General features: G+C 38.0%; 1 protein-coding gene across 4 annotated transcripts in view; it reads right to left on the bottom strand.

The window, feature by feature from the left end:
* Lrba (LPS responsive beige-like anchor protein) overlaps nt 1-27176 on the bottom strand; it is a 537881-nt gene that overhangs the window by 38288 nt on the left and 472417 nt on the right. For all 4 annotated transcript variants that reach the window (XM_037206706.1, XM_028858702.2, XM_037206707.1 and 1 more), the window contains one exon: nt 10878-11045. In XM_037206706.1, coding sequence (XP_037062601.1) covers nt 10878-11045 — 168 coding nt within the window. The remainder of the gene's footprint in view (nt 1-10877; nt 11046-27176) is intronic.

Genomic DNA, 27176 nt, shown 5'->3' with positions numbered 1-27176 from the left:
ACAAAGAAGTCTTAAAAAGTCTTAGAAATCTAAAGAAAGGTCTGCCACTGTTTGAGATACTTTTATGAAGCTTAATTTATACACGAATGAAACAGTCAGAAATATATTTTAACAACGCAAGAATCTCAGTTGATAGGTCAGTCAAAAACTTATTTCTATTTGATGACAAGGAGGCCCTATTTTTCATAAGATTTTAGTATTATTTAAGATAAATATAAATATTTAAGAAGCATGACACTTTTTAACATAAACATTCAAACAACACTAAAAATGTATTGGGTAGCTGGAGGCATATATACACATGTCATAATGCTATAAAGTCCAAAACAGCCGCAGGCTAAATAAAAGGAAACTTCGTTAAAAATGAGAACACAATGAGGAGACTGGATAGAGGGGCAGTTAAGGAGAGAAAGCAGCATTTTTATCAGCAGTTCTGTCAATGATGCCATGGAGGGAGACACATGTGCAGAACATGAAGAAACTCATTTGTGGAAAGATACAGGTTTTCCTACTAATGCTTCAGAGCTGAGCCCCTACATTCCAAGCACACTCAGCCGAGGCCCAGCCCCAGACTTCGTAGTCTCCAGTTCTCGGAGCTGTCCATCTACTATAGCATAATCCCAGCTGCCAATCTGAAAGAAACCAGCTAGTCAGGGCAGATACAACCAAGAAAAACAAACGTCACTCAGGGCCGCTCAGCGGCACTGCGCTCATGGCTAACTTCAAACAGTATCTCTGACTAGAACGCTGATGGGCTCGCTCTTTCTAAACACCTCCATCTCTGGCTACTGGAAGCCAGCAGATAAAGGCATCTGCTGCGGAAAATAAGTGGAATGTCTTCAAAGAAGTGACCAAGGCCAACAGTAAGCACAGTGAGCACACAGCAAGTTCTTAACAACATGGCATCACTGTGCTGCATTCAGAGGGTGGCCTATTCCTCAGACCCCAACAACTATACTTCCACCGTGTCAAGTGGAGATGCAGGGACCGAGTCAGCTGTACATCTGGGAGGTACAAACAGCTGTACTATTTCCCTCAAAATATCTGTGAGCATCCATTGTGTCAAACACTGAGGAAATTTGACTGCGGGCTGCCTAACTGAAAACCTGAAAGACGCCCTCAGCACATACAATCCTAGCAGAGACAGAGTAGGAAGGACAACCAACGTATGCAGAATATAGTTTACTGGACATTATAAAGATGTGTCCTTGAGTCAAGTGTGTCCCCTATCCTGGGAGTTTTATGGGCTTCTTTGCATTCTAAGTAAACATTTTCATCTTACTAGAAATTAAATAAAACTATTATAGAAAATATATCATACTGCCAAGTAATTTTATGTAGCTTTCCCCCCAATCTATGCCATCCTTTTCTTTTTTAATCTTTCTAAAAAGTTTCCATTTAGTAAGAAACTTAGTGAATAAAATGGAATTACAGTGTAAAGTGGAGATGGCCTGAAGAAAATGGATTCACTCATGAGACAGAAGGACAGAGAGAAGCCCAGGGTTCCTGAAACACTGACGAGGATTAAAGATCGAAACAAAACATGAAAACATGCATCCTTTGCTTTATATCATCTACTATGTAATTCAACTGCTTATTTACTCACTTAAGTGACGAATCCGAGTACACACAGAACTGAGCAGTAATGACAACTTTGATGCTCATTTAGTCCATTGAGGGAAACTTTGTCATTATTGTGGTTTTGATGTACAAGGAAGTCTGGCAAAATGTCAATGTTTTTTTAATGTAGATTTTCAATTAAAATTGGACTAATCCTGGCCGTTTATTTGGCTTCTCATTGTATAGTTCCTGCCCTGCACTGCGTCAAAATCGCCATCTGTGCAACACACTTCTGGCTAGTGATGTTTCAGGACTGTTTCTGTAGCACTGTGAGTTGCGGATGCATGAAACTGTAACTTAGGGCATCCAATACTCCTAATTTACTATATTGCTCAACCACTGTAATCCTGTTGTCCTGGCCTTAAATCTCACTGCAGTCACAACAAAGACTCCTGCCCCACCTGCTTAGGATGGGCTTACAGACCACTCCCACAACTTATTCAACAAATGTTAACAACGCTATAAATACCAATTGTGTTTATGCTTTCTGAAAGATTCATGGCCAGTGTTCTGCAGCAGTGCTGAGCTGAGCTGAGGCTGACTCCCACCATGAGAGTGATGGAATTCTAAGCCAAAAATGCTTTTCCTTGGATAAGATATCTGATTTGCTACTGCTGTCATGAAACTGGGGTCATGTAAACTTAAACACGGCTGCTGCTTCTTTAGGAAAACAGAGCTTCTCGGAGTGATTATGAGTTGCTAAAACAGCCCCTGGAAGGATAAGTCTGTGAGAGGCCAGCGCAACCACTGACATGAAACACAACTCAGGGAGTTTTCAGGCTTGACTTCCATGCTACGAGACCTACTGTAGATAATTCTTTAAATTGAGTAATATCTTGGCTCTCTCTCTCTCCTCTTCTGTATCACAGCAGATGGAGATGGGATTTATTTTCAAAAGAAAATCAATTTTAATTTCTGAACACATATAAAGTGACACTGTCTTTGCTTGAAAAGTAAAGGAGAAAATGGCACTTCCATAAGAAATGTAGCGAGTGCACACAGCAATCTGCAAGGTGAGAAAGCAGATAATTCTGCTCACACTAACTCTGTTCCTCTGCCACAGCCCACAGTGGCCTGGGCCTCCACACACATGGCCAGAATCTACCTAGATCTGTCTCATTCCTTCTTATCAAAGCCTACTGTCCGATCCTGGTCACTGACATTGAATTGATTGGGAAGGGCTATTTGAGAAGGAAAAAAAAAAAAGAGAAGATTTGTAGTCAAATAAATCATCTCTAATAGGGCAACTCCAGGCGGCATGAGGATAGTACTAGTTAACAGAGCCCAGATCTGGGGCAGAAGCTTTCCAGCCCATATTTGCACTGCTGGATTTTTTGCAATGTTTAATAGTTAAAATTTAAACATACACTTCTAAATCTCTTTGTGTAAATTTGTATGCACACAAGCACATACACATATGTATACACACACACACACCCTAAACCTCCTTCCCCCACAGGGTAATGGACCTAGGATTTAGACTTTATAAAGCTTAGTCCAAAAGTGGTCTCACTTTTACATAATCACAACAAGGATGATAATTACCAGTAATACATCTAAATTTCCCTAAAAGTAGAAAATTATTCTCTTTTTTCCTGTCAAACACCATGGGAGATATGAAGAAATAAATTGCTTTAATTATATTTAAAAAATCCGGTTCAGTTGGTTAAATAATGAAATAAAACAAAAACTGATATTGAAAGTGAGCTGATTTTGAGTCAGGCAAAAGAAAATAACATTTTTTTTCCCCTGATGTTTATGTAACGATGGCTTAGTGGAGTACCATACCCTGGCCACAAAGGATGGGTAGAAATAGCCCACTCTGGAAAGCAACCACATAACAGCCCAAAGTTACTATACACATTCCCATCTTGCACACATTCCCAGTGAAGATTTCTAAGCAGGCTGGTCTTTTCCCTTCAAAAAAAGGAGAAAGAAAGAGTTGTGTCCTCACAAATAGATGAATTTATCTGTTTTCTCATACTCTATCAATATCAGAGGTTTTCATTATCTTTTAATCTTCAATAATCCAATAGGCAAAAAATGCCATTGTTTTTAAATTCAAAGTTTTGGGATACTAGTACAGACTATTTATATGTTTTTTCTCTAGTATTTGTGCACCATCTGTCCTTATGGTTTTCTTTATATACAGAAACTTCAGTTCTCACATGAGGAGCATGCCAATTTCTGTGATTTTCACCTTCCTCACTGTAAGGTTACATGCTAAGTCCCAACCTCACATGCTATATCTAGATACTCTTTATTGTAAATGAGTATATGTGATACATTTGGAAATTCTTTCACTAGGATGTGAGGATGGGACCATATGACTTTATGTTCTTAATAATTAGGCAGCTCTCCTGACATTACACCCTGACTAAAATCACCCTTTGCTTGTGATTTAAATCACCACTTGTATCACATCTTCCAAGTGTACGGTGTCCATTTCTGGAAGCCTTATGTGGTTCCACTGAACTTGAATTCCTTCATTAGACATGCAGTTTTGACTACTACAGTTCATGTTTTCTTGTTCATCACATTCAGTTCTAACAATTCTTGTGTGAGACAGAACAGGAGGGGAACAGAACACGTAGGCATCTGGACACAATACCAAGACTGAGAACAACAGCTTGAGAAGAGAAGGAGAATAGAAGGAGAGCATGGACACTGAGGAAGAGCTGCTGGAGGCTTCTTGAGTTTAGGGCCAATAGCAGAAATGCTCCGAGCTTTTATGTGTGGTGCTGATGATAGCAGCCAGGGCTTCAGACATGCCAGTCAAGTACAGTACCGCTGAGCTACAGCCTTACCCCTGAACAGAAATAGTTCTTGCAAAACAAAACAAAAACAAACACAAACAAACAAACGAATCGTTTGATTAGTAGGTTCTACAGATGAAGTCAGGTCATCAGGTCTGGTGGCAAAGCACTTTTACCCACTGGGCCGTCCCAGTGGCCCGCAGGGTTTTAAAAAGTTTATATCTCACCTGCTAAACGCCATCAATGAACTGTCTCCTGAGGCACTAAGGCCTAGAGAATGAGCTCTCCATATCGGGATGGAGTAAAGACAAATTACAAGTGAATTAGTAGGTGAATTCTGGGTAAGTAAAGGTATGGAATAAAGGCTTAATAGGAAAACCATGCCTACAAATACAATTATAAATACTGCAAAGAAATGGAAGAAAAGATGTATATTAAACTTTTCAAAAATAAAGTAATGGTGTAGAATAAATATTTTAAAAACAATTATATTTTATAAAGTAACAATATTCACTTTTGCTCACATTTACAGGTCCTGAATTCTCTCCTATGGAAACCTGATGAGACTATGTTGGAAGGAAGAGAACTTACTGAGTCAAACCAAATTTAGCAAAATTAAACACAATAACATGACCTGCTTTTACCTATTTCTCTCTTGTCTGTGAAAGCATACACATAAGACTGTGAAAAGAGAGCAGGTTAAAACTGGGACACAGAACAGGCAGTGACAGGAGAGGAGCGCCGAGTGGAGGGCGCTGGCATGATCAGCTCAAGAGAAGAGTTCACACTTCAGCTGGGGGCCCAAGACACTTGAAAACAGACAGCGTATCCGACTGAAAACACTCCTTTCTGCTGTGTGATGTATGGAAATGGAGACTTCTATATTGATAACACAGCTGTTTTCTAAAAATTAAAAACAACATAAAAGTTTAATGTGCTGCACGCAGGCTGTTCCACTGATTACTCTTCCTCTCCTTATGGTTATCATTTTTATCGTTTAGAGCTCTTTTTATAGAGAGATTATTTTTATGATCCCTTACTATGCGCTCTCTCTCTCTCTCTCTCTCTCTCTCTCTCTCTCTATATATATATATATATATTGTGTGTGTGTGTGTGTGTGTGTGTGTGTGTATGTATGTATATGTATACACACACACACACACACACACACACACACACACACACACTATTCACTTTGGAATGGCAACTTCCTACAGAAGAACTGAGCTTTGGCAAGCAGCAGGCAGACACATGCTTTGTGTGTGGACTCCTTGCCTACGTGTGACATGAGCTCAGGAAAGGCTCAAAAGCACACTGAGTGGATAGCAGCAAACAAAGGAAGTACAAGTACAGTTGCTGGAAGGAGTGATCCGGTATAAAAATGGATGCTGTGCCTTCAGAGAGGTACATATACATGCTTCTACCTTCACAGAGACCGAGAGAGAGAGTGCTTCAGGGTAAGTCAAGTGAGTATGCAAACACATTAGCGTTAGGGAAGGAAAAGCCCTTTATTAAAAATTCAGCAGATGGGTGTGGCCTGAGTCCGTACATTCTAGGAGCTGTACAATGGCAGGGGCCTTACCAAGACTTGCCTTGGATGCTAACCTGGCATGGGGCTCACAGGTGTGTCTGGCTGGGGGAGTGGGGGCTGCACACTGAGTATCTGTTTTGCTGGAAACAGTTTATGAACACAGGCAGCGTGTAAGTCTCCTCTCTAAAATCCTTCCCTGTCATCTTAATTCTCTTCAGCCATCCCTCTTCTCTTCACAGCACATACAACTGAAATTATAGTCTGTATTGTTGAGTTCATTTCTGTAAGTCCAATTAGAATCTGAGATTCATGTGAGTGGGACTTTCCCTTACTCAGCTGTTTATCTCCAGTATTCGCAACAGAATGAGCATTTGTTTCAGAAATGAATGACAGAATTTCCCCGGCCCTTTCTTGCCTTTATCTCGTCAAGTTAGTCTAGACCTACATTTCACCATCTCAACATCCCTTTAGCAGCTCCACCTGTAATCCTTTTCAGACATTTCACCATAAGAAACACACCCCCCACACACACACCTTTTTTGCTTATCCTCTTTTTCCCTGCAGTTATTCTCCTGCCATTTAAAATACGGAAAAACATGTGGAAAGGAAATAAACATCCATCACTATGCCAGCTAGTCCTATAAACGTTCATCCTACCCTTCATATAAATGCACATAAAATGAATCTTGCAGCCACCCCACCTTGCACATACATGCTGAATATACATGTCCTTGCACAATACTAATATGTTCCAACCTCAGTTGAGGCAACATTGCTTATCTCTGTGCTCTGGAGTTAGTTCCTTTCCCCTTTCTCAGAGACATTCTTTTCTCCTTTCGAATCTTTCTAATGAAACATGGTTGAGCATCTACTCATATAAAAAGTCTCCTTAGATGGATAGCAGATGGGTGGTAAGTATTGGATCCCTGGTTATTGGATATCCTCTGCACCATTGTCATAAACAAATTGAGCCAAATTAATAAGGCTAGGTTTAATAAACAGAGCAAAGCAACTCCCAGGTGATTCCTGGGAAGGTGTGAGGGAGAGCACACCTCAGGTCTCATGACCAGGTCTTAAATACCCTGTAGGCAGGTCTAGAGCATCCCTTGGCAGGCTTTTTGAGGGCAGGGTCTGGAGAGGGTAGCTCCAGGGAGCTGGAGATTCCCAACATTTGTACAAGGATTTCTTTTGTAGTGACAAAAACTGTTCTTAAAGTAGACGATGGTGATGCTTATACGTTATGAATATACTAAACTGTATTATATACTGCCAACAAATAAACTGTATCATATGTAAATTATATCTCAATAAAGCTGTTAAAAATTCTCCCTCAGACATGAGGAGAAAGTATTTTTTAATTAAATGTATATATTTATAATGCTCAGTAACAAAAAGATATTCTTATTTCAGGAATATCATGCAGCTACCAGTCTTAGGAAATCACAAGCCATGTTTACTTAATGAGTGTAAAAATCTAACACATAGGTGTAACATGTGTGTAATATAAAAATAACCATGAGAAATAAGTGAAAAGCTATACAGTTAAGGAATTTTTGATAATTACGTGGATTATGAAAAATGAAGTAAATGAATTCTAATCTTTTAAAAATTGTCTTTAGAAAATAACAGTTATGAAAACAAAGCATTGAAATTTTATTTGGTTTAAAAAATTAAACATGAAACTATCATATAGCCAAGAATATACCCCAAAGAAATAAAAGCAGTGACGTGGGTAGATACTTGTGCCTCAAAGCTCCTAGTTCTCACAATAGCCAAATGTTAAGAACAGCTGAAATACCTATGGATGAGTGATAAATAAACAAAATATGGTGTGCATATACAATGAGATATTATTCAGCCCTAAGAGGGAAGGAAATTCTTATTCAAAATACAAGATGGATGAAATCTAAAGATACTATGCTAAATAAAATAAGCCAGATACAAAGGGGCACATATTGTGGTTCTTACTCATATGAGGTATCCATAATAAAGAAATGCAGCATCATGGTAATCAGGGGCCAAGAAGAGGATGGTTATTTTTTTTTTAATGCAAACATAGCTTCAGTTTGGGCTATAAAATTTTTCTGTACATGGACAGTGGAAATGGTTTGCACAATAATTATTTTTTTTTTATTTTTTCTGCATTGGAGATTGAGCGCAGGGCCTTGCACATGGTAGTCACATGCTCTGCCTCTGAGCTACACTCCCAGTTCTATGTAAATGTTCTTCACACCACTGAAGTGCACACTTAAAAATGGCAACAATGGTAAGTTTTACATACAATTATTTTACCACAATAAAACCCTTCATTTGAAGTTATAATGTGTTTATTTTGTTACAGTAAAACTACATAATTTAGTTCACAACTGTATTCCAATTATCTATCCAATGTCTGAACGGCGTAGGCCCAGATTAAAATATCCAACCTAACATGTCAATTGTCTCATTCTCTAATCTTGAATCCTGAAATTGGTCAGAATATTGTGGAATATTCCTTTACACCGTATGAATATATGTCGCTGTGACTGGTTTAATAAAGAAGCTGACTGGCTAATAGCTGAATAGGATAAAGTTAGGTGGGAGAGCCAAACTGAGATTGATGGGAAAAGGAAGGGTAGAGTCAGGAGAGTCATGAGCAGACACAGAGAGAAAAGCAAGTTGGACATGCCATACTGAGAAAAGTTACTAAGTCACATGGCAAAGAATAGATAAGAAATATGGGTTAATTTAAATGTAAGAGTTGGCTAGTAACAAGCCTGAGCTATTGGCCAAGCATTTACAAGTAATATTAAGTCTCCATGTCAGTTATTTGGGAACTGGAGGCCAAGAAAGAAAAGTCCCCCTACATAACATGGTTACTACCAAAGACACAAAAGGCATTCCTAGATGTCGCTGTCAACATGGCACAACTAGTCACATCTTCCTATGTAAACATTCAGTTCCCTAGACACACTAGCCATATGAGGACATGTGAGCTAGGCCATGATACTGTAATGAGAGAAGTATTTCCATTATTATGAGAAGTTATATTAATACTCTTCTAGAATTTTAAGTGTAAATAAAAAATATAGCAAATATATATAAAATATAGTAATCTTCTTTGGAAATTATTGGTGTGTGTGTGGGGAGGGTGTCAATTCAAAATGAAAATAGAGAGCCAGTCACACTGAGTAAGATAAAGAGGAAATGGCTAGTTGGCTAGCTATGACAGACACAGGTTAAGAGCCATTTTTGTGACATATATTAAAACATAATAGGCAGAGATAGTGACATCATCTCAGACACAAAGAGATGATTTTAAAAATGAGCATCTCACTTCACATGTTTAGAGTAATTCCATGAATTTCAAAATTCAAACTATAGAGGTTATACACAACAATGTAAAAAACATGGTATGTTAAGTAAAACAGAAGGATCTAAAAGCCAATTCTGGAGTATAAATTCAGATATAAGCTGATTATATAGGGAATTTATTATAAGAGAATATGAAAAAGGAAAATAGGCTGAATGTTACAGAATCACTGGCACATAATAGAGTCAAGTAGCACATGGCAAATACTGTTTGCGTGTGTGTGTGTAAGCATGCATGCATGTGCGTGTGCACATGTGTGAGCACATGCATGGTATGTGGAGGTCAGAGGAAAACTTGTGAGAGTTGGTTCCCTGTTTTCCACTATATGGGTTCCCGGCTCAGAGTCAAGCAGCCCTGCCCTGTGAGCATACCGGCCTGCCTGACATTTGTTGTTCTAGTCTAAGAATTAAATCATGCATTGTTCAGTTGTATTACTTGCATGCTGCTTTGACTTCAGTGTCATATAGAGTCTCATGATGATCTGAATCATAAAGTCAACAGTTACTCCAAATAAGGTGCGCTGGAGGAATATTCACACACGGTTGGAGGTGTAGCTCAGAGGCAAAGCATGTGCCCCGAGCTCAATCTCCAGTGCCAAGTTCACTAAACTGGGAGATTGAAAACAGTAAGAGTTAACTAACCCAGTTCTCTGTCTCCACAGCTTTTAAAATGTGAAAAACAGAAACTCATAATATGTACAATTTAGGGCAAAAGAAACCTAATATGCAGTGGTTTTGTTTACATACTAACATTTATCAAGCATATAAGTCAAGTGATAATATGTTAATATATTTCAGTATGTATTTATGGATTTTCATCATAACTAGGTAATAGAATTACAGAGGAATGCATCAAGTCCTAGTGAAAACAGGACACCTTACACGTTGGAAGTAATGTACCCTTCAAAATAGACATCTACCCTATGTCATGCTTTAAGTATCCATTTGTTTTAAAATCATATCAATATTTAAGGTTGTATCTGTGCAATTATATGATTTTTCACAGAAGGCTAATACATTTGGGGGTATATAACTAGATTAGAAACAACAACAACATAATTTTATTCAGAAATTTGGGTTAACACTGTATTTGCCAAGATCCTGTTTTAGTGTTTTTTCAGAAAATACTTGACAAGGATAAAGCAAGCCTCATTACTGTTTAATGCTGAATAACTGAAAAATGACAGCAAAGTTCCAGACTTTAATCCCACTATTAACTTCTACATGGATGTATATACACTCATGGACTATATTGAAACATGTTTTATTGCATTTTGACTTATGCTCACAATTGTACAGTGAATAAATTAGTTTTCCCAATATTTGAAACTATGTGAGTAGCTTCTAAATCCATAAAAATTAAAAATCTGACCAAGGATCCCTTAACAAGTTCAAACTATAAAAGCTCTCATTTTATACTAAGTCATATTAATTGGGGAAAAAAAGCTCCAGACTCAAGTTCCCGCTAGGTGATTAACCAACAGCTTGTTCTGCCTCAGTCTACCCACTTTGTTTCAGTTTCTCCATCAGTTACTTGAAACATAGGGAGATGAGATCAATAATATGAAGCTGGCAGACGACTCATGACAATGAGTTTCCTTCTGAGTAGGAGGACTTACCTCTCTCAACACAGGGTCTGTTACTGAGTTCAGGCTGACTGCTCCTTCATAGGTTAGGTAATAGAACACGTTGAGGGCTCGCACTGCCTCTGGCCCTTGTTGTTTATAGCCAAAAATAAGATCAATCCATTGGTGAAGCTGGCAGGAAACAAATTCACTCTCTAGGGCCTGAAAAACAATATAGACCATATCACTATGCTGAACCTTATTTTAAAAACATAGAGATTTAGAACAACAGTAAAGCATAACACTAAACTTACTTCAACATTAATAACAACAACAAAAAAAACCCAAAACTAAAAACACAAAAGAAAACCCAGATATGGCAGCATGCATCTGTAATCCTACTTGAAAAGCTGAGGCAGGGTGATCATAAGTTTTAGGCCAGTCGGAATAACACAATGAGACCTAGTCTAGAAACAAACCAAACCAAAGCAATGCAAGGGGGACGGCTCGGTCAGCTGAGTGATGACCTGAGCGCAATCCCTAGTACCTATATTAAAAGTCACGTGTAGTGACACACATCTGTAACACCAGAGCTAGGGGCAGAGACAGGAGCATTCCCGGAACATGCTCGCAAGCCAGCCAAGCTAGCTGAATCTGCAAGCTCCAGATTCGGGAAGGGATCTTGTGGGAAGGGCAGAGGAAGGGAAAGAAGGGGGAAGACAGACAGAGCAAAGGAACACTGTAGCTCAGATGTAGTTCAATGCAGACTGTGTGCTTTGCCCTTGTGAGACCTGGTATTCAATTCCTAGTACTGTAAAAAAACAAACAACAACAACAACAACCCCGACATCCTGTTTTCTACTGAATCTGTTCTGCTCTGTATATATGAGAAACTTCCTGGCCCTCATCATGCTGAGCTGTAGTAATCACTGCGGCATTCTCCCACTACACTGTAAGCACTATAAGGACCGGGGCTGGGCTTATCTTGGTCATACTCGTAAATCAGGCTTGACAGGCACTCAATTTATGCTTCAAAGAAAGGAGGTCATAGATAGAGTAAAGGGCAACTTTGGGAAAGCAAATGCAAAAACATTAAACATTTTCTATTCACTTGGGATATTCACATTTTTCTCAAATTAAAACATGTTGTCTCCTGCAACTGCAACCAAATTAGTTATTTTGATTGTGTTTATAATAACAAATTAGATTTTGTGGGGACTTATAACAGCTGAATTTTTATTCTGTGTATCAGTACCAAACCAAACACTTTATGCTATTAACTGTGCTCAATAAATAATGAATGAACATGATCAAATATTCACTTGAAATGCTGGGCACAAGATTCCCTTGCTATTCATCATTATATTCCCATTTACTAGTACTGTGTGCCAAATACAGTTGGTACCACTAAATGTGTGCTGAATTGAGTAAAGTTAGGAATACCAAGGCCAGAGACTTTTTAGGAAACTATTCCTCTTTATACTGTGTAATACGATTCAAAATTATTCCAACATCAAAGTTCAATACTAAGTGGTTTAGGTTTTCCAACAAATAATGCTACTCAAAGTTAACAGAGCTGTCAAAGTTAACTCTGAAGCATAACTAAAAATATTTCAAATTATATCTGGTAACAAATCTCAATGAAATTAGTTTTAGCACTGAAACTGTATGATTGTGATGTACTTTTCTGGCAGTGTACTATTAGTATCATAATAAAATATCTGTAAGTTTTAAGGTGCAGTTGGCTACATCTTTTTTCTCTTTGGTGTCAGAGACTGAACCTAGGGTCCTGTGCATGCTCCATCACTGACCTCTACTCCTTAGCCCCAAATGGACTAACTAGAACAGCAAACACCAATGAAGTATAAACCATACTGGCACAAATGATAGATGCATTAGTTCATAGCTGCACATGTGTAAAAATGTCTTATTAAAACTAGTACTGTGAATAAGAAAGATGTTTATAGCTAAATACAATGTTTTCTTTAAAAACATTCAACCTGGTCTTGCAATACTACCAGATATAAAACATTATTCTCTAAATAAATCTCTATGCACTAACTAGGCAAGTCTCACATTCTAATGTATACAGGAAATGAAACAGGCCTAAAAATATCTAGCTAGCTTCCCCTGTGAGAGCTACTGTCTTAAACACCTATTATCAAATTCACCGTATCTGCCACTTTCATAGAAATGGTAAGGAAGCATAAAACTACTTCACATTATACTTAACATAATATGAGGGTTTTGATAATCAAATAAATCCCTATTTGAATCACATCAATTGAAAATGAGTGTAAACATTTAAATGACCAGTACAGTTGCATTCACTTTGGCCCTGGGAGGGGTAGGAGGGCACATGTTTAAAGTGACACATACAAACAGCAATTGTCTTAATTGTGTGTGGTGCACTCCACACAAAAGCCCTAAATATGTTCAAATTAGAGCGAGCTGCTGGATTGTCACCGCAGCCTCGTGTCACATTAATGCATGACAAACATTAAACCATACACTTAAATGGCAATTTATATCATTTAAATGTTTACTGCCAGACTAGCCCATCACTCATTTAAATGTGACTTTCTGACAGCTAATTTCAGTTAATTTTCTCCAATTCACTTAATTAGAACTTTCAATCAGGGAAGGACTTCCATGTATCTTCAGGAGTGCATCCTTTCTGGTTGTTCAAATCTGGGAGGTAATAAGCTGATGAAAAGCCCCGCTGTAGGATTAATGTGGAGGACCAGCGAGTCCACGAGTGAGCGTCACCACACAAAGCAGGCTCACAGCATGTATTCTGAGAAAGAACATACTTATTTATGTAAATAATACTCTTGCCAGTAGTTTAAATAAAAAACGTTTAGTTCATATATACCCACTATTGAAACAATAAAAAAACCTGCATCCAAGCTAATTAAAAATTAATGATTTCAAAATTGTTTAATAAGATAAAACAGCAAGGAGTCTCCTGAGTGTCCATGGCATTGTGATTTGAGACTATAAAATTCTAGAAGGCTCAGAAATGAAGACATACAAATGAATTTTCTCAATATTAAAGCTCTACAAACTAGGGCAATTTTGTTTTATGTGTCATCAAACAAAGAGCTGCGAGTTTCCTAATGGTTGATTACTTCTTTATGCACATTTGAAATGGTGAAGTTGGTTTGATTTAAATGCTTTAAGCTTTATATCTTGATAGTGCTTCAGAATTTTAAACACACAACACTGAAGAAACAACTCTGTATGCTCTTCTGATGCTGCAGACACAAGGCAGAGCCATCACATGGCAAGGCGCAGCCCCCTTCCTCCCGCCACAGGTCAGTCCTGAAGGGCTTCACAGAATTACTGGCAGACTTTATTCAAGGAGGTGATAAACACATTAATAAATAAACACATATAAAAACCCTAAACATTATATTAGCTTTTTTTTTTTTTAAAAAAAAGCACCACAGCAAAGCTTTGAAATAGGATCTAAAAGAACTGAGACAGATCTGAGAGGATTTCTAAGAAGTTTTGGAATCCTTCCAGTACAAAGTCAGTTCGGACTTTAACCTCCTTTTGACGGCACTGAATGACAGTTGCCTGGCCCAGAGTGTGCACTGATAAACAAGTGTACAGAATACAGACTTGAAGGATGAAGGAGGATAAGCAGGAGGCCATTAAGGGCAAAGAGAATAACTCTAAGAGGAATACTTTGGGTTTATATCTTATAATTTGCTTTAAGATTCAAAAGCATAAAGGAGTAAATACCTACTAAAAATTCTTCAAAATCTCTTTCATATAAAGCTTTAAAAACTACCCTATATAAAATTTATGTGGACCCACATTTTCAGAGAGTGTGAGCACATTTGTGCAAACACACACACACACACACACACACACACACACACACACACACACACACACCACATGGACCATGTCAGTGGAATGCTAAGCATTCGAGGTTTTTCAAAGCCTCTAGGACAGTATTCATTAAGGCTGGAGCTAAATAAGGTTTGCAGCTAGGGGATAGTAACGTTTTTTTCCATGCTGCTCTCAACCTAACCAATCAATCGTAAACACTCCCCTAGCAGGCTGGATACATCATTTACATCCAATGTGTGCTCTGAATAAAATTTGTGAAAAAGAAAATCCACAAAAATGTCTGACATGATATAGTAATATTCAACTCATCTTGAGTTATAAAATAAAGCAGTGACTAGTGTCCAATTGTTAAGGATCACATAAGACTATGAAAAGACTACCAGATGAAGCTCTCACAAATTGTTACTCCAATCCAGGGGGATTCATATTAGTCTTGACAAACTGGGGGCTGATATCTGTTTTCTTAATGAGATCTGTTAGGCAGAGACAAAACCACTTGCGAGATGCTAAAAAGTACGGGATGTAGAGGCCACATATAAACACTTATTAGCAACTTTTACTTGCTTGGTTCTTTTACAAAATATCAATAAATTAAAATTTTAATATATCATAAAGATAACAATAAATTGTTCATAAATGATTGTGTCAGAAATAATTATAGTAAATATGAATGCGTCCAATAATAAATCTTACAGAAAGAACATACTGTATCTCTGAAACCAACTCATTAAGGAAATAAATTATTTATGATATAAAATGTTAAATAAAATTATTCTTATTTTGTAGAGTGGAGTCAAATAATTTGCTAACATATAGAAATAGCTCACTTTTTCCAAGATATTAAGCTATTTGAAAATAATTTTAATGATATTTACAACTAATTTTATTAATCAATGAAGGCTTTAGGAATACTATAGCAATCCCCTATAAAACTCAAGTTTTATTAACATGAAAATTAGGTAAAATAAAAGAAAATCAATGTTAATTAACAAAAGAAATCATAGATATTTGTTAATGACAAAGAAGCTGTGGTTGATAGTTACTTATGGTTTCCATGCTTGTAAATCTCTAATTGGTGTTAATAGCAATATGATAGTCCTACTCAGTGCTACCATACAATAGTAATTTTTATGAACATCAAATAAAATGATCAAATATCATCTACAAATAGAAATGAATCTACTAGTAAGTCTGGTTCCCAGAACCAGGACATCATCACAACAGACAGACTAAAGAGAAAGGCCTGTGAAGCCTCGATCTGCACTTCTGCACATCTACACCACTACCTCTATTCCCTGGTGTCTAGAGAGCCTGACTCAGCTCCACGATACAAATTATTACACCTATACATTTCAAGTAAAAAGAGAAAAACCACTAATTAATCCTAACTTGGTATACACTTAATTATAAGATGCATATGACCACATTTTAATGAAAGAATAAAAAAGTAATTTCTTAAATTTTAATTAAACTTATAGATAAGAATTTCAAATGGAAGTGAGTCTATGTAGTGATATGTTTGAAAGAAGGTAATACATCAAATTATAAACTTGGATTTATAATTATTTTTTTCTTTTGAAATAGATGTAAAAAGCCTTCTTCGTCTACACACACACACACAACACACACACACACACACACACACACACACACAAATGAACTGGCCTGTTATGTTTGCATGTGCTGGATTTCAAACACTAGTGGTAATGTTTCCTTAACATTGATATACGACCTTTGTAATTTACATTGAAGAAAGCTGTTTTTTTCAGCCTAATTAGAACTGTTTCAAATTTTCCTGCTAAATATATGATATAAAGTCCTTTCAACTTTTTTATTCTAAAGTTTCTTTCCATGTCAACTTTGTTCCAATCAAAATATGCTTTGAATTAAATGATTTTGATTGAATATGTGGATCACATTTCATGTCTAAGATTTAAAGTCCAAAAAGGAAAAGTTTAGCCTGTGCAAACAAAGCAAAGGCAGCCACTTTGCAGAAGGCTGTTCCCTTTAAGAAGACTGACAAATTGTTTGTGTGCACCAGCAGGTCCAGTTCCTGCAATAGTTGCCAGATTTCCTGTCTCTCTAATAAGATAGATATGTTAACCCCTCAAGTGCTGGCTGCGAATCTATGGAAAATCTGGCTAACTTTAGTAAATTTAGGAATTTAATTCTTTGAAATAAATCTAAAGAAAAGAAAAGAAAAATTTGCAGCTACAGTATATTAATGTCTTCAAACAATAAAAGTCATAGAAAAAAATTAACTATTTTTCATACTGGACAGATATAAATTCAGAATACAAGTATGTTTTCCATACGTGATGTGCTAAAAATGACAAACACCTGTCAATCTCTTTTTAATGCATTAATTTCACCTTTTTAACAATTATTTTTATAGGTGAAACAGTTAAAATTATAATATTTAGTCAACTACAATCAACTAATATTAGCTTAATTTCTCCAAAATTGATTACAAGCATATCAAACTGCTTCAGAATCTGGATGTTTACCTTACTATAAATGTACAAAAAAATGTTAAGCAAGTTTAATACTATTTACACAGAAAAGTCTAACTTTCGGAGCTTAAAAATACATGTGACAATGGGACATTTAAGACTGATACATTATGAGGACAAAAGGAGGAGAAGGAGGACCAAAGATTAAAAGGAAAAAGCTGTAGGATACAAAGAATAAAATTTATACTTGACATTTAAAAAAATGAAATTTAGTTACCGCGCCGAAGTTCTGCAGGCAGAGTAGATAGAGAAATCACTGGGAGAGCTGTGCACTTACTCTGCCCTTGAACTGCTGGGCGGAGGAGAGATTTGAGTTCATTTCTACATTTTTATCATTACTAAAGGAAAGTGTGAGTTAGTATCATGTCTTGATATAACCATCAAGCACCATGCATCTTTTGGCAGGAGAACCATTCTGCTACAATTGTTATTGTGTAGTTTTAAATGGACTAGTCAACCAGCTGTTATATATTTTACACACTGAAGGCCATGTTTCCTTTGAAATTCATAGTTTTAATCTCAACTGAAGTCTGTATTGCTGTGTGCCAAGATCAAAAGGATTAGGCAAACTTGTACAATTACCTCCTTTTCAGAGAGATGATTTTTTTCCTGAATGTTTAAAATACTTCTGTATGCTGACATTTTATCCAACTATTTTCTTGAGAACTACAGAACATTAAAACATTTAATTAACATTTCAACCTTAGGTCATTCCTTACTCTTACATCTAGAAATTTAGAACAGACAGATGTTAAAGTAGCTGTAGTATGACACACATAGTAATATAGAGATTTTTTTCTTTCTTATATCTAGTTAGGTAAGAACGGACGAGGGGCAACTGTACCAGCCTATCCATTCTATTATTTATATTCTGTGTGCTGTTGCTTAGAAAACAACTAAGAGAACTTACACCAATGCATATGTGGCCAGAGAAATTTAACAGGAGATAAGAGGTCTTACAAAAATAAGGACAAGATAGAGATGCCCCTAAAACCATGTTGTGACATTTCAGAATTGTCTCAGATGAACCCTGTAGTTGGTGCTAAGCTTTCTAGCAGGCAACATAGAGAAACTTGAACAATTACAAGAGTCAAAAATGACCATAATTTAAAAACAAACCAGATGGCCTGCAAATACATTATTTCTATTTCTGAGATAAGAAATTCCTCCCTTGGCAATTATGATGGAATCCAGGTATGTGACTCACAGAGGAACTTACTTAATCCTCAAGTAGATTTAAAGTATAGACAAATGGAGAGGCTGCATACTCTTCAGGAGATCCTAAATAAACTTTATTTTTCTTAGGGAGGCTTTGAATGGTAGATTCTAGATAACATTTCATGACAAGTACCTGGAACGTAGCCATTTTGTCAGTTAAGTGCAGAACCACATATCTAAAAAACAGGTAAACTGAGTTATGGGACTTTTATCATTTCTGAAAGATTTAAGGGGCAGAAGGAGAAAGATGTGAGCCTGTATGGAAGGCAGGACCACTTGCACTTGGATGGGACAGTAGCCTACATTTAGATGATAGGTTTAAGTTTTCCACAGACTGTAATATTGGCTAAACGTTTCCACACAGATATACAAAAGCTTCCAAATGCTAAGCACAATGTGCTATTCCTTGTAGACACTGAAATATGTGAAGTATGCACAAGAGGCTGGTGAGAAGGCTCAGTGGGTAAAATGTTAGTTAGGTACAGGAAAATGAGGATCTTTCTTCTTTAACCACAACCAAAGACTATTCATGTAAGAATTGCTGGGAGTCTTCTCTTATAGTAACTTACAAAAGGAAGGAAAATAGAATTTTTAAAAAATCTCCCTACATTTGCTTATCTGCACAGATCTGATAAAAATTAGCAGTTTTGCCTTTGAAGATGGTTTGACCAGAATCCCTATTTCTTGCCAGATGCAGTTTAATCCCATAGGGATGCCAGACAAAAACAAGGAGCTGTCTGCATGGCACTAATGAGTCCCCCACTGGCTGTCATAAACTTAGAGTGGCAAATCAAAATGCCTGGCAAAATAGAACAGTTTTCAATCATTTCTCCAAGAAAAACCAATAAAGAATAAATCTCTCTCTCTCTGTCTCTCTCTCTGTCTCTCTCTCTGTCTCTCTCTCTCTCTCTCTCTCTCTCATATGTAAGATCGAAAGACTTTCATTCTGTAACTCTTGATTAACAGCCGTATCTCTCTCTTCTCCATTCATTCAGCAAATGCATACTGTGTGCTGCTAGTGGGTCCTGTTCTGTGCTGGGCTCTGAGCTGAGGTGTGCTCTGGAAGGAAAGCGGGAGATGAGTGAGCTCCGAGTGAATGACCTTCCACATGAGAGGTACTGAGAGCCATCTTCAAGACAGCAGCATAAGGGACCAAGAAGTGGCTCAGTGATAAAGTTGCTTACTCTTCTTACAGAGCACCTGGGCTCAGCACACCTGTAACTCTAATTCCAAGGGATCTGATGCCATCTCTTGACCTCTACAGACTGGTGCACACATAAGGTGCACATATATACATTCAGACTCACACACCTACACATTAAAAAAACCCAGTAACACAGGAGGTGAGGCTAAAGAGGTGGCAGTGTGACTGACTAATAAGATAGATACTCTGGGTTCAATCCCCAGGACATGGAAAAAAGGAGGTGGGAAGGGAGGGAGACAAACAGGGATGCAGGCAGGTGGTAGGATTGAATAAGAAAGAACATGGTTCAGAGAGATATAAAATGGAAGTTATTATTTACGACTGAATGTCAGTGAGAAGGGAGACAGGGTCTTGAGACACCTGGCTTTCAGGTTTGCACTCCAACTATATTGTAGCAAAAGCAATCTCTGTGGTAGACTAGTTGAATTTTGAATTTAATATTAATATTTTAGACTTGTTTCAGTGCTAAGGACCTGGAAAACACTAGCACTTTACTATCAAGCTACATTCTCAGCCCTGTATTGTTTTTTACAGACTTGAAATCTTAAGACTTTATTTTAGATGTAAGGTTGAAAATTAAAGCAGAAGTTTATATACTATTTCCATACTCAATAGAAGGATTCCAAGTCTGCCCCCTCAATTATTATCATCATCATCATCATTATTATTATCATCATTGACACAGTAAGAGTCTCATTGTGAAGTCCAGGCTGGTTTCAAATTCACAATTTTCTTGTGCCTCCAAGATCCATGACACACCATACCAGTTTCTAAGCCAGTAAGAATTCTGGGTAACAAAATGGCCACCAAAACTTTATACCAGTGTTGTCTAATAGAAATGTATGGAAACCAAATGCACAATACTTGTTTTTCTAGTAGGATTTTGCTTAGTGAAAACCAATATAAAAGTATCATTTTATATTAAATCTTAGAATCAGTGATGTTTTATACTCATTATGTATATAATATACATTAATCTAAATGACCCACATTTCAAGTAATCCATAGCCACAAGGTAAACCTTATAAAGCATCAAGTACCTAAAAGACTAAATGATTTTCACTGTGGTTTCAAGGTCACTGCAGTTCTCAGCACCGTAAAGAACAGCTAGACCTTTAGACATGACAGCAGTTATCTAGCATCTTCAGGAGTGAAGTAGACATAATGTTCTGCAGAGTATGTTCTTTCACACTTCACAGATCTCAGGAGAAATGCAGCAACATGTGAAAAATGGCACTCTGTTCATCCTCTTTAAATAAAGACAGAAAAAGCAAAATCTACCAAGCCCAGGTCCTTCTGCCAACTTATCATCCTTATAGGTCCCTGGTTAGGACTTTTCTATATTGGCTGCTCAGATCTACAGTTAGGCACCCACAGACTATAAACTCAGTACTGGGGACACAGTCCTTGTGGAAAGTTAACCATGTAAATCTGTATGTTTTCATTAACCTTAGGAAAAAGCACCTCATATTTAATAGAAGATTAACTAACCTCTGTCCACTCCTAGATAGTTTTTAGAATCTATTATAACATGATTCTTTAAAGTACAATAAATTGTGGATCCAATTCTCTCTGAATTATTAATAGAATGCTACTTAATAACCATTCTTAACTACAGTATACAGCCATGAATACAAAGGCATGTGATCAACAATATAAATTAAATAAATAGATACCCGTCTCCTCTTCCACTTAGCTGAATTCTTGCTTTCTGTTCTCAGGACAACAAAGGCAATGCTGTACAGGTTTAGGGCTCCGCTCCCTCGGCTCCTTTCTGTTACTTACTCTCGTAACTTTCCTGTCCTTCCTTTGGAGTCTACATCTATTCAATTCCCCTGGCCTTTTAGCCATGGAGCCTCTCTTCCACCATGCTTTCAGTGTCCCTTCTCTTCATGGTTCAGTCTCAGCCTTCTGCTCCTATCTAACTGGCTAAGAAAGGACAGGATCCATCCACCTCCAGCGGGGATCGTTCTAGAGTTTCAAATCCAAATTGTGAACTGCTTTTTTTCTTTTTTGCATGTTCAGATACTTCAGGTAACACATGAACAGGAACGGGTCATGTTCTTTTTGACATCTGCACCCCCCTTGCTTGTCATTTCATAGCAGCTCCTTCCTTCTCTCAGTAAAGCAGGACAAGCGGCACCCACTCATCCTTCCTCTCCTCACCTCAGAGCTGTAGGCAACCCAACACAAGCCTCCTTCAGTCCTCAGAACCCCTCCTTCCCTCTGTGACTACCTTTGCATCCACGCTTCACTATTTCTTGGCTCAACGATTCTAAACACATCCAAACCATATCCTTGCTCTTTAATTTCCACCACTCAGTCTCTCCTGTATACTAATTACGTCTGAAATCTGACCCAGGCGCCACTTTCCCGAAAGTTTTCACTGGCTCTCCTACCCCTACAGCAGTGGATTTCCAGCTTTAACTAGAATCAGGTAAGGATCATATTAGAGCCCAGATTCCTAGACTTCAGAGTGTCTGTTATAGTACATCAGAACGGAGGCCAAGAATTTGCCTTTTGTGACAGGTTCCCAGATTATTTAAATGCTGCTGGTTCAGGAACCACCTTTGGGTACCACTTCTTTAAAGAAGTAAGAAGTTCACACTCTTGATATGATCTGTCACCAGCCTTTTCATGTGCACGTCCACTTAGTTCTCAGTACTGCATTCTACCATCAGAATTAACTTTAGCTCAGATGCTACAGGACTTCACCCATTCTGCTTCTTGTATCTTTAACTGCCCATTACCATGCTCTTGTTCCATTTCTAGAAAACCCCTATACATTCTGTGTGTGTGTGTGTGTGTGTGTGTGTGTGTGTGTGTGTGTGTGTGTGTAGGGTGTGCTAAGGACTGAGCATGCTAAGCATACATGCTATCATTGAGCTTCATCTAGCCCTTCATACTCATCCCTTTTGAAGCAGGGTCTCACTCTGTAGCTCTGGCTGTCCTGGAACTCACTATGTAGACCATGCTGGCCTCCAACTCACAGAGATCTGCCTGCCTCTGCCTCCCAAGTGCTGGAATTAAAGGTGTGTGCCACCATGCCTGGCTATACTCATCTTTAAAGATTAAGATCAAATGTAGGTTTGTTCTTAATAGTTTTTCCTAACCTTACTAAGAAACAGAACAGACATTTCCTCTTTGGGTCTTATATATAGACAGACAGACAGACAGACACACACACACACACACACAACTTTCATGGTAGCCCTGCCTCTCATTTATGGCATACACTATAACACCATACTTATTATTTGTTACTCCCTCACTAAGCAACAAATTCCCTTCAAAGCAGATACTATATACTATCATTCTCACTGTTCTATGACTTGCATGTACTAAGTGTTTATAAAATACTGGGAATAAATGACTGTATCACTTAACCTAGTTCCCTAATTAATTACTGCTGTCTGTCTACTCCTTAAAATAGCAGCCCCAAAGTGCAGGTATCATTGTCTTGCAATTTTGTGATCACAGATCTAATTATCCAGAAGGTTCTTAATAATTGCCTATTGAGAACCCTCATCCAGTAACTGATGAGAGGAAGCAGAGGCAGAGATCCACAGCCAAGCATTGGGCCAAGCTCTGGGAGTCCTATGGATGAAAGGGAGGAAGGATTGTAGAAGCTATAGGGGTCAAGATCATGATGGGGAAACCCGCAGAGACAGCTGACCTGAGCTCTTGGAAGTTCAGGGACTCTAGACTGACAGCTAGGGCGCCTGCATGGGACTAACCTAGGCCCTCTGTATGTGGGTAACAGTTGTTGGTCTGTTTGTGGGGCCCCAGCAGTGGGATCAGGATCTGTCCCAGGCACTTGAGCTGGCTTTTTGGAATCTATTCCCTATGGTGGGATGCTTCACTCAGTCTTGATGCAGCAGGGAGGAGCTTGGTCTTGCTTCAACTTGATATGCCATGCTTTATTGACTCCCATGGGAGGCCTTACCCTTTTTGAGGCATAGATGACAGGGGTTGAAAGGAGGGGAGGGGAGGGAACAGAGGGAGAGGAGAGATGGTAGGTAAAATAAATTTAAAAAATTAATAGTTAAGAAAATAATTGCCTATTGAATTTAAGCATTCTTCTGACTTTGTACAATTCAATAACTATATGAAGGGACTATGATCTTAAAACATTGTATAAGCAGTAGGAAAAGGAGGACAGAACTTTATTCAGTTGGTATGTGTAGCATGAATTTTAAAGAGTTCTTATTAATAAAATCAAACCTGAGGCCAGTTATTGGGGTGAACACTGGAAGATCAGAGAGACAGAACAAGCCACAGCTAACCTCACCTGGCCAACTTCTCAGCTGATCCTGTTTTCTCAGACTGGAAGCTTCTGAGTCCTCATCCAAATGGATCTCAGCTGAACTGTGCTGCTCGAAAGCCTGAAAGCTTAACCAGCCAAATGTTTCTAGTTTCTGGTCTTCATGCCTTATATATCTTTCCTTTCTACCATCACTCCCTGGGATTAAACGTGTGTGTCACCATGCCTGGCTGTTTCCAATGTAGCCTTGAACTCACAGAGATCCAGAGGGATTCCTACCTTTGAAATGCTAGGATTAAAGATATATGCCACCATTTTCTAGCCTTTGTATCTAGTGGCTGTTTTGTCTCTGACCCCAGATAAGTTTACTAGGGTGCACAATATTTTGGGGAACACAATACCACCACAGGTATGTTGCTAGCCTGGCCGAGTTTTAGTACATGAATTTCTGTCCTTACTGGTCACTGCAACCAAGATATCTGCAGTTTGTTAACCATACAATTAGAATGAGGTAGGATCGTTACATGGAGAAAAGGGAGAGTGAAATTAATACTAAAGTATCATCATGAAAGGTTTTATTTTCTCTTCATGAATGTCCAGAAGAGGGATGCAAATAACATCAAGACACTTGAGAAAGGTTCTAGAAATATGTATATATTATGGAAGGAAAATTCATGTGGAGCATGAATTCCTGAGGGACAGGGGTGGATGCACTCACTGACCAACCAAAGGACAGCAGGAGAGCAACAACAGAGTGAGCGCTTAGGATGTGCCCAACTTCATGTGGAATGTTGTAGATGGATTACTTTATTTAATCATTGCAATAATCCTAAGAGATAAGTACTACATTTTAAAGCTGTTTTACAAATGAAGCTAGGAATACTTCAGTAAACGCCTGATGTCACACAGCTAGTAACTGTCAGAGCTGAAACCCGAGCCCCCATCTGGCTGACTCCTAAAGCAATGCATTAACCACTCCACATTCTTGGGAATCATTTTCATTTTGATGCAAAATGGTAAATGCCAAAGCCCATTATGAAAAATTTGAAACTACAAAATGATTTCATACTAAGAAGTATTTGTAATTGTTTTTGTATATGATTTAGAAACACTAAGCAATGAATATTGCTGAATATTTAGTAAGCCAAATGTACTACATCTATATGGAGGCTTTATTTACAGGTTTTGCTGTTCTTTCAAACAGGCTTTTGTACTGACACATGACTTTTTTAAACTAATACTTTCATCTTGTATTACAGTTTACATTTCTGTCTTCCTTGCTAGAATGTGGATTCTAGAAGGCATGACTGTATGTATCTGCATCTTTGGAACTGAGCACATTGTAGACATTTGATAAATATTTATTGAATGGAGTAAGAATTTATACTGTCTTTTCATTATCTTTATTGTATATTAATCAGAAAAGTCTTCAGGTCAAGGCAGACAGTACCCAGGATGTCTGTTGACTGCTAAGCCTAAAAGGCTCTTGGTAAACCAGCGATCCAGTAAACAAAAGAGCTACTGGGCAGAAAAGAATCCATCCTGCTTGTCTGTGAGTATCTATGGACACAAGGAACTTATAGAACTGTGATTCATGTATTAAAAGTTTTACATTTTGTCTTGACACAAACTATTACAAATCAAACTGTTGTGTGCAAAGAAGAGGAAAAAAATGTCTCTTCCAATTTAGGTAAACAATCATTTACCCACCCAGACATACATAGTTGTTAATTTTTGAACAATGCTTTAAATATTTTCATATAACTGTGCCAAGCAAACTGTTCGATACAGTTATGCTTTTCTTTCATTTTAAAAATAATGAAACACATTTTGTTTTCTGATTCTAGTATCTCTTACATGTGATCTGACAATTGCTTTTAAATATAACTATTACACCTGACAATTGTTTTTAAATTAAAAACGAGCAATTCTGTCTTGAGTCTTACAGTTTTCCCCACAACTCCAGGTCCCCTAGCAAAACAGAGTGCTTAAAATCAGAGTTGGAATCACTACTGGGTCAGGAGAACTGGATCAAGAACTCAAATGTATTTATTTCGTAAACTACCACTTTTCTCCTTTGTTTTCAAAACTATAACTCTTCTTAGTGGGGTCTCCACCGGGCAGTGTGACCACACTCCAAGAATCCTGCTATAATGTCAGGATCCAGCGAGGATCTGAGTAGCACCAACAGCATTTACATTTTTCCTAAACATGTAGGTGAAAAGACAGGCAGCATGCTAAGAGTTAATTGAAACATTCCTGTTTGAGGACTGCGGAGTGGGGGGAGGGGGTGGTGGGAGGGGGAGCAAGGCCAGGAGATGCAGAGTTAATCAGGGAGCAAATCCAAAGCCAGGCATGGATAGGCCTCACTAATGAGCCTCAAGTACCCTGCAGTGGTTTTCAAACTTAACTGGCTTCAAAAGATGCCACCCCATGACAGAATGCAGCTAGCCATAAGAGAAGGGTGATTAGAATAAATGACTGGAGTAATTAACTCTGATGTGAAACCACCTGATTGGAAAAGAGAAGCCAAGAGCTATTTAGCTGATGGTCCTGAGGAGAAAAGGAAGCCTTCCCTTTCTCTTGTGTGGGTGTTCAGTCAGAACTCCACTCTTTCAAGTAGGTATTTGGTAGCTCTAATGAAAAGCAGCTTTCATTCAAGGGCCTCTCAAGGGCCTTCCCATTCATTTTGAAAGGGGAAGAAAATAAAAGCTTCAAAGTAGAACTAATTTACTTTACTCCCTTACCTCTCAGTGAATTTTGCATTTGAGAAGTCTACATTCTTATTTGTGCTAACACTCTACCTCCAAATGATGTCATAAAACTAACTTTATAAAACTTACGGGACAGTTAATTACTGAAGTAAAATAAAACAAATTTTTCCCCCTTTAAGAATGTTTTACACAGAAAACTCAAAACGATAGTAATTAGTTGTTGACTGGTTACAATACTTTCCAAGTGCTACTGAAATCATTCTTCCCATAGCAAAGAGAGTGTAAGGAGAAGGCGAAGCATGACAGAGGGGATGTTTACCACAAAGAGCAAGGCAGAGGTAAGGAAAGAAAGGTTACTACTTTTACAAAAAGTTAGCTTTCTTACAGTGTGAACTGAGCAAAGAATTTATCGCTCTTTCTGGTGTGTGTGTGAGAGAGAAGGGGGGGAATTACAAAGACTTGGGGGCATTACTACCTGCTGTTTTACAAGTAATCATCAATTCATCAGGCCAATGTTGTTCTGTACCTGCTGAGTTAATGTCCTTCCACACACCCCTCCTCCAAACAGGTTCACCA

Source organism: Peromyscus leucopus, chromosome 6 (genome assembly GCF_004664715.2).
Source record: "Peromyscus leucopus breed LL Stock chromosome 6, UCI_PerLeu_2.1, whole genome shotgun sequence".
In the NCBI taxonomy this organism is placed as follows: Eukaryota; Metazoa; Chordata; class Mammalia; order Rodentia; family Cricetidae; genus Peromyscus; species Peromyscus leucopus.
Note: the sequence above shows the minus strand (reverse complement) of the source record. Positions and strands in the feature narration are given on the sequence as shown.